At 27.4% G+C, this 8,460-nt stretch overlaps 2 protein-coding genes across 2 annotated transcripts in view; both read right to left on the bottom strand.

Moving 5' to 3' along the window:
* Positions 1–2,994: 2,994 nt before the first annotated feature.
* On the bottom strand, positions 2,995–5,712 carry LOC122630595 (probable maleylacetoacetate isomerase 2). Its single transcript, XM_043815252.1, has 5 exons — positions 5,361–5,712; positions 4,835–4,886; positions 4,475–4,623; positions 4,191–4,395; positions 2,995–4,078 (listed from the first exon to the last, which is right to left on the bottom strand). Exons 1-5 carry the CDS (start codon positions 5,376–5,378, stop codon positions 3,849–3,851), a joined length of 654 nt encoding a protein of 217 aa, XP_043671187.1. The 5' UTR covers positions 5,379–5,712; the 3' UTR covers positions 2,995–3,848.
* Positions 5,713–7,045: 1,333 nt separating this feature from the next.
* The window catches only part of LOC122630598, a 2,556-nt gene continuing 1,141 nt past the window's right edge, over positions 7,046–8,460 (bottom strand). The window contains exon 2 of the mRNA XM_043815259.1: positions 7,046–8,379. Within this exon, the coding sequence (XP_043671194.1) occupies positions 8,323–8,379 (57 nt within the window). The 3' untranslated portion in view covers positions 7,046–8,322. The remainder of the gene's footprint in view (positions 8,380–8,460) is intronic.

Here is an 8,460-nt window from a genome sequence, read left to right as displayed (position 1 = left end):
AGGTTTGAAATATTATTCTATATTATTTTTTATTATATAAATATAATATCATAAATGTAGACAATTTTTACATAATCTGTAAAATTATATATCCTTCCTAAGTTTTGATAAAAGTGATCATTACCAAGGATTTGATCGAATTATAGGACAAGATGCACTTGTAAATAAGGTATATGCTGTGCATAATGAAGATATTTTTAAATCACACTTAGTATGTAAGTATTTTTTTATAAGATCAATTTCTGTACAAAAAAATTTATATAACTATTTTATCTGCAGTACAACAGGGTGAAAGACTGTGTTTGGTAATAATTCATTTGAGTAATATATCGAATGAAGAAATAGTGACATGGAAATATATAAGAATTCCATGAAAATGCATACAAAAGAATAATTAACAATGCATGATTGGACAGATGTTAATATAAATAATTATATCATTCCACATGTCACTGTTACTCTATTATTTTTATCTAATTATACCATTTTATAGGTGATATTTATATAATTGTACATGTGCATTTTTTTTTTTCTTAATTTATTTTAAGTATGAATACTATCTGCTCTGTGCATTTCATTGCTGTGCAAGTTAATGATAGATATATTGTTGCCCTAACTAGTCAATAGATAAGTGAATATACTTTTTTACCTGAAGGATTTGCGAAAAGGTGCTGCAAATAACTTGTTAAAATCAAAATGCAATAAGTTAAGAAAATACAAGTGAAAATATTCATGTTAAAATTGATTGTCATTGAGTATTGTTGACTTTAGAGAATGAAAAATATAAATTTGTAAAATAATATATATATATATACATATACAAATATATACTTTATATGAATGTAATAGAGATATTAAAAAGTATTACATTCACAATGTTATGCAGCTTATTACAAAATCATATTTGAACATTTCTATTTTTGTAGTATTATTTTATTCACTTGTATGTACATCAAATTTAATACCTTTATAAATATTATCAAACCATAATTGTTTTCAATCCCTTATAAAGCAAAATCCTCATTATTTATATTAGCATGTTTTATATATTATTTTCTTCTCTAAATTTTGGAATTATTTCAAGAAGGCTTTTATGGTAAGTTATTATTAACATCTTTAGCAATATTTACAGATTATTATAAAAGTGTATAGTTCATCAATATATTGCAAAAAGAACATCAAAACAGCATTTGTTTAAATAAAATTATTAATAACATTTAAGATTATTCAAAGCTTTTGTAATCAAAAACTTTTTATGTAGAATTTTTTATGCTAGATATATATTATCAAAAAAAAGAAATTTATATTATTTCTATTAAAGGAAATGATCTTAAAACTTGAAGGCAAAAATAAGTATTGGATGTATGAAACATGTATTTTATAACAAAACAGTGACATTCTTGAAATGAATGCTACTCAATATACGTATGTTTATACTTCTTACAAGTACAAATTATATCAATACAATTAAAATGTATATTTATTCAAATAATAAGTGCACAGTCACAAACATACTTAATTCATTATTTTTTACTTTAGCATCTACAAAATAATATACATTGCTATGACACAGAATTTATTACTTCCTATAAGCGATGAACATACACTATCATTTTCACTTATAAAATATGTATATCATACTATGGTGACAAAATGCTACCATTATTATACAGATTCACATTTGCTCTTCTAACGTTCCCACACATTCTTTTACAAATGTTATGTAAGTAATCCTACCTAAAATCTAATTAGGACCATAGCAACATGAAGTTGTAACGAATATGCTTATTGCCATTATTTTATCAAACTATATAATGCTTCCAATAAAAGTTTTACATTTTACTTCCAGAGTGATATATTGTAACTGTATATTTATATAATCATATTGTATCAGTGTAATTGGGCAAAATACTATTTTTGCCTTAAAATTTACAGAAAAAATTGCTATATCTCACCATGTACCCATAACGTAAGTTAATTTTTATTTTATATAAATTATATGAATGGTGATGAATTCATTATCAGTTATTAAATTACTGATCATTATATGATTAACTGTTTTTAATGAAATTAAACTATTAATCAAAAAAAAGAAAAGATCAATATATAGCAATATTCAATTACATGTTCCTTATTATGTAATACGTGTGCTTTTCATTTTTTTAATTCATTAGATAATTCTATGTTGTATACAACTGTAATGTGCATTACTTGTTTGCGCTTTTATATATGGACAAAAATAATATGCAAAAAAACTGCGCTGAGAAAAACAACATAGATACCTATATAAATCTCGTTAATTTAATACAATGATCGTACTCGAGTCCTTGATTTAGATGTTCTGTATAAAAAATTATCTACATATCTATCTACGTTCATTATTTGTATGCCGTATGCATAATTTTTATCTGATCAGTATGTAAATATAAATTAATTTTTTATACTTTTTGCATTCATAACAAAGTCCCAGTGGCAAAATACAATTGATTATTATTTCTATTTCCATAGTAGAAAATACACAAACAAGTAATATCAATTGCACAATATTATATCAATAAAAAACTTAAAATATAGAAAAGTTTGATGATAAATCTATTTGATTAATTATTCACCATACTTCAATTATTGATTTAATGAAGTTATCTTAACATAACTTAAATGTAGTCATATGCTGATAATAAATGAAAAAAATAATATCTCAGAGAAAAAAATACTAATCTCAAATAAGGAAAATTAGACGTAATTCTGACATATTCCTGATATAAATTTTGTAATTTCCAAAGAATTAATACTTCATTTTTAAAAATATATAGTTTTTAATATTAAAAATAATATGAACTATAAAAATTATAAATTGATTATTATAATCATCATATATAATTTTTACTATTTAAAACTTAGTGAAGTTATCTCACGCGACAGAATTAGATGTACCTAAAGGGGAAATGTTTTAAAAGGAATATGATTTGTACTTTTCATTCCTCAGTATTGTTGTTAAATTTCAATAAAATGCATTTCCTATGAATTTCCCTCTTCCTTTCAAAGTTTATATACTACATGTATTGGAAGTTGCAGTCATTATGCTAGTTTCAGCAAAAAATTTAAAGATATTTTACTATTATTAAATAGTAACACTTTTTTCTTATTCTATATGAGTCAAAGTTAATTGAAAAATTATATTATAAGTATAAAAGTAAACTTTTGATTTCAGACAACAGAACCTATTCTTAATAGGTTAATACATTATATAAAATATTATGTAAACGCTGTACGAAGACAAATTTTGTAAATTTTGATTGTGCATATAAAATAATCAAAACAACATAACAGAAGTAAAAAAATAGGCCAATATTCCTATTCTTTCATTAAGTACAGAAATGGCACGACTATCACTTTGTTTTCAAACAGCTGATACAATAGCACATAGTTTGATCATGTCCATGATGAAATATCTTGTATCAGTGATACATAGTATGTTCTGTATCATCTACCATTTCAGTACTTAATTGTAGTTTAAAAGTGATAAAAGGTGAAAACGTACCATTATCTTACAGATCTGTAAATGTATTTCATATAAAATTAGCAAAAGATATAGTTGCAAATTTAACGTTATGCTCTCTGTGCTTATTAAAAATTTAAGCAAAAACGCATCTTATATGCATGTAAATTCTACTCTATAAATACAAAGAGTAGTTTCTTGATAACGTCATTTCTTTGTAAATTTGATACAAAATAAGGCTCATGGGTACTTTAACACCTTTTGCCACTGTCAAACCACAAAAAATTGGACCACCTCTTTCCATACTTCCAATGAATTAGAAGAGGAAAAGGGTGGTCTGCCTTGCTTGCTACTTAGTCGCCTCAGGTGGACAGTCAGGCTGGTTATTAGGGTGAGCTGCAGTGAAAGCTGGATGGCCTTCTAAATGTCTATCTACCCTTAAAATTGTTGGAAAAGGTCTCAAATCAACATGAAACCTTCTGGCATTGAAAATTTGTGGCACCAAACAACAATCTGCTAATGTAATTTCGTCTCCTACACAATATTTGCCTGCACTGGAAGACAACAATTTTTCTACAGCTGTAAAAGGAAGAATTTTAATTATTGTTGATACTTTTACTTTTACAAATGTAAGCTTATTGATTATAATAATACAATATTTCAATTTCAATATGAAATTTAAATTGATCACCTGTAAAACCTCTTGTTATCCAATGCTGTGCCCATTCCTTTTTACGTTCTTCCCCTACATATATCAGTACAACTAAATTCTGCAAAGGTTGTATACCGCTAGCTATCACTTCACAAATCTCTCTAACTCTAGCTCTTTTGACTGGATCAGCTGGCATCAATGGACGATGTGGTCTAGTCTCTTCCAGATATTGTAATATATTTAGCTAGAGAAACCAATATAACTACTTACTACTATTGTTTAAGCAATGCATTTCATTAATATATAATTTACTTTATACTCACAGACTCTATCAATGTATGATTGTCAATATGAAGTGCAGGCACTTGTTCCATTGGATTTATTTCACGGAACTCATTACAATGTTGTTCTCCTCCACCTTTCACTAGGCTGACAGGTTTTATGTCATAAGGTATCTCCTTTAAATTTAATGCTATGAAGACAAAGATATATAAGATATAACTTAACTGATAAAACATTAAGATAACGTATATTTTATAATATTCTTTTATCTATTTTATTAACATGATAAACAATGAAATAAAAATATTTAAATGTACACAGATATATGTCGAATATGTTATTGCATGTTTTTAAAATAAAATATACAATTATATTAAATTAAAGAATATTATTTTTCTTACCAATTCTCACCCTCCAAGAGCAGGAACTCCTCCAATAGGAATAGAGTACCGGCTATAATAGAAAAAAAATAAAAAAAAAAAAAATAAAAAAGAAACAAAGATAATTTTTCTTTTTTTTATCTTTTATCATATTTACCGACACAAGCGATACCAATGACTAATACATATATACAAATGTTAGCTCGGGACCGATCGAGGGAAAGAGAGGAAGAGAGAAAGGGAGGAGAGGGAGGGAGGGAGGGAGAGAGAGAGAAAGAGAAAAAGAGAGAGAGAAGGAGGGAGAGAAAGAGAGAGAGAGAGAAAGCAAATTTATTCTGGAAAAAGTGACTTAAGAAGATCATTGAACAAGGTCATCGTATTTTAAAATATCAAAATAATTATCAAAAAAACGGACAACAAGTAAAAACGAGTAAAATATCAAATTCTAATCGAAGAACGACATAACACAGGCCTTGAGCTACATAAAGAGGAAGGGAGTTGTGATCAAAGCGATCAGCGATATCTAAATTTTGAATAATTCGCTTACCTTACCCATGACGGACATCTCGTCGTACTGAGATGATAGGTATCGCCTTTTTTCAAATGCTTTCTAGTCAGACGAGAAAAGACGCACCTTAGCTCTCGAATGTATCAGAAACAACTCGGAATCCGGTCAACGCGCGAAATCACTCCTCCTTCCCCTCTTTTATTCGATTGCCAGGCAACCCGTTCCACCGCCTTTGGTATAAACCGAGTGGTAGTGTGGGGCGGTGTGGGGTACCAAGCGCGAGCCAATCAACGATCACCTTTCCGATATGATATGGTACCATACGTCGGAAAACCGTTCGTGGCGCTTCGAAGGCCGTGACGCATTCCGAAAACTAGATTTACATACATATATAATTCTTTCGATCGTATTCATTCGCATGTATAGATATTGTGAATCTTTAATAAATTTCATTTAATTTAAATTTAATCTATATTTAAAAAAAACGTATATGTAATAATAAACAAAAGTATTTTTCCTTCAATCTTAAGAAAAATAATACTTCCAACAATGATCCAATCATATGCATCCGTTTATCGATGATAATATTTAAATAGAATAGTTCGAATTTATATCTTTTTTTATTTTTATTAAAAATTGTTATCCCTATTCAAAATTTTCGATTGGACGTTAAGTCTATTCTTGTTTAATATTTATACATAAAATAACAGATTACTATTGGAACATGAATAACTGTACAAATTTATTTATCATTTAGCTTTATGTTTCAATTTTAAAACCTGTACAGATATTATTATCTTACATACAGTTATTTTGAATATTTGTTATCGTGCTCGATTGATTTTTTATTTAAAATAAAGAAAATTTGATCACTTTCTTAATTTTTCTCCTGGCTTTAAATTCGTTTGACGGCAAATTTAAATTATTTTCAGCAAGTAACTTTGAAAAATAAACTATTAATGTTCTATAATTTTCTCGTATTTATTTACTTGATCTTTTATGCTAACGTGGAACCCGTTTTTCAAGAATGTTATCGTTGAAACATATATCATGATCACGTTATCATGCTTTAGTATTTAATCTGCATCAATAATTCTACTACGCAAGTACGTTTACCATTACATACCTTTACTGATAACAAATACGAATATTCTAGATTTTATAGTTATAGATCTAATTTCATACTTTATAACTCAAGAATATTATGCAGGTATACCTCAATAATTACAATATTGATATAAAAGTGTAATTTCATTTATTTAAACAGTTTGTATAGAAAATAGTTTTATAAAAAATATATTTTCACAGATATCACAGTTACTTTCTATTAAATCTATGAGTTTTTACATAGGATTATATTAATTAAAATGTTGGACAATAATTAATTTTATAATTTTTATAATTATTGATATACTACGATATAAAAATTAATAAAATATAAATAATAATTTCATATAATATACAGCAAACATGTATTTATAAAATATAATTTTACAAGTTTTTTTTACACGCGGGCGCCCACACCATACCACACACCATACCACACACCATACCACATACCATACCACACACCATACCACACACCATACCATACACCATACCACACTACATACTACACATTACACACATTACACACGCGCGCGCACGCACACACACCTCTCTCTCTCTCTCTCTCTCTCTCTCTCTCTCTCTCTCTCTGAAAATATAAATTATTAAATATGAAAATTAACTTAAATTACTATTTATTAATTAAAATGTCGTTTCTCTTGATCTTGATTCTTCGAGTGTTTGTAATCTTCATGTTAATGATCTTAAATTTTACAGCATATATTTTGAGGCTAACAATAACTCGAATGTATCTTGATGATGCTTCTGTAAATAAAAATGGAAATATCCAAATTCTACTCGACAAAAATACTTTTACTCCCATGCAAAATATTTCTACCTCTACTATATACTTCTACAATTATATTATTTTTGAATAAAAAAAAAAACGTATGGATAACTTTTAGGGATTAAGATTTTAAATATTTGAAAATTTCTAGAATATATCAAAATTCTATAATATAAAGATAATGTTATATAACGTATAAAGATAATGTTATATGACGTATAAAGAAAATATAAAAGTTAAAAATAATATAAAAGAAAAATGTTAGTAACAGTTAAGTTCTTTCTTTCGTAGAAATTTTAAATATCTCTAAATTAAGTTTTTGATATCAAAGTTTTATGATGTCAATTGATCCTATATCTTGATGCTTTTGTAATTAGTTATTTTCCAATAATAGTTTTATTCAATATTCTCACATACTATGTCTTTTTAAATAGTCTTCCAATATTCGTTCTGTAAATAATAATGATAACTTTTAATTAATGACTTTTAATTCATGATTAATTCTCTGGATGATAACTCATAATTTAAACTCTTTGATAATTTGATATCTAAATAATTTGAATTCTTATGAGAATGACGATTATGATATATCAGTATTTGTTTTTTTTTAATGATTCTATTAGATATTTTCATACCTAAATTCAAATGATAATGACCATATTCTTTCGGTAGGTAATACCTGAACAAATAATAGTATTTCCTCAATGTTGTTCAATCTTCCAGATGATGTGATAATACCGATTTCCTGAATAGCGATGATCCTATGATTTCTAATGTTAAAGATTATCTTTAGATGTCTCTCTGAATGATGATGGTCCTTTAATGTTCGTTTTTCGAGTGATGATAATCCTTCAATGCCCATTCTTCGAGTGATGATGATCCTTCAATGCCCATTCTTCGAGTGATGACAATCCTTCAATGTCCATTCTTCGAGTGATGACAATCCTTCAATGTCCATTCTTCGAGTGATGAAAATCCTTCAATGTCCATTCTTCGAGTGTTGAAAATCCTTCAATGTCCATTCTTCGAGTGATGACAATCCTTCAATGTCCATTCTTCGAGTGATGAAAATCCTTCAATGTCTATTCTTCGAGTGATGAAAATCCTTCAATGTCCATTCTTCGAGTGATGACAGTCCTTCAATGTCCATTCTTCGAGTGATGACACTCCAATGTCCATTCTTCGAGTGATGAGTCCTTCAATGACCATTCTTCGAGTGATGAGAGTCCTTCAATGTCCATTCTT

Source organism: Vespula pensylvanica, chromosome 7 (assembly GCF_014466175.1).
Source record: "Vespula pensylvanica isolate Volc-1 chromosome 7, ASM1446617v1, whole genome shotgun sequence".
NCBI lineage: Eukaryota > Metazoa > Arthropoda > Insecta > Hymenoptera > Vespidae > Vespula > Vespula pensylvanica.
This window is presented reverse-complemented; position numbering and strand designations above follow the sequence as displayed.

What these genes read in the sequence shown, in the direction of transcription:
- LOC122630595 (XM_043815252.1), bottom strand. An exon ending in CTCTTGGAGGGTGAGAATTG is followed by an intron (nt 4,624 to 4,834) that starts GTAAGAAAAATA and finishes TTGTCTTCATAG; the next exon opens with CATTAAATTTAAAGGAGATA. An exon ending in ATCATACATTGATAGAGTCT is followed by an intron (nt 4,396 to 4,474) that starts GTGAGTATAAAG and finishes TGGTTTCTCTAG; the next exon opens with CTAAATATATTACAATATCT.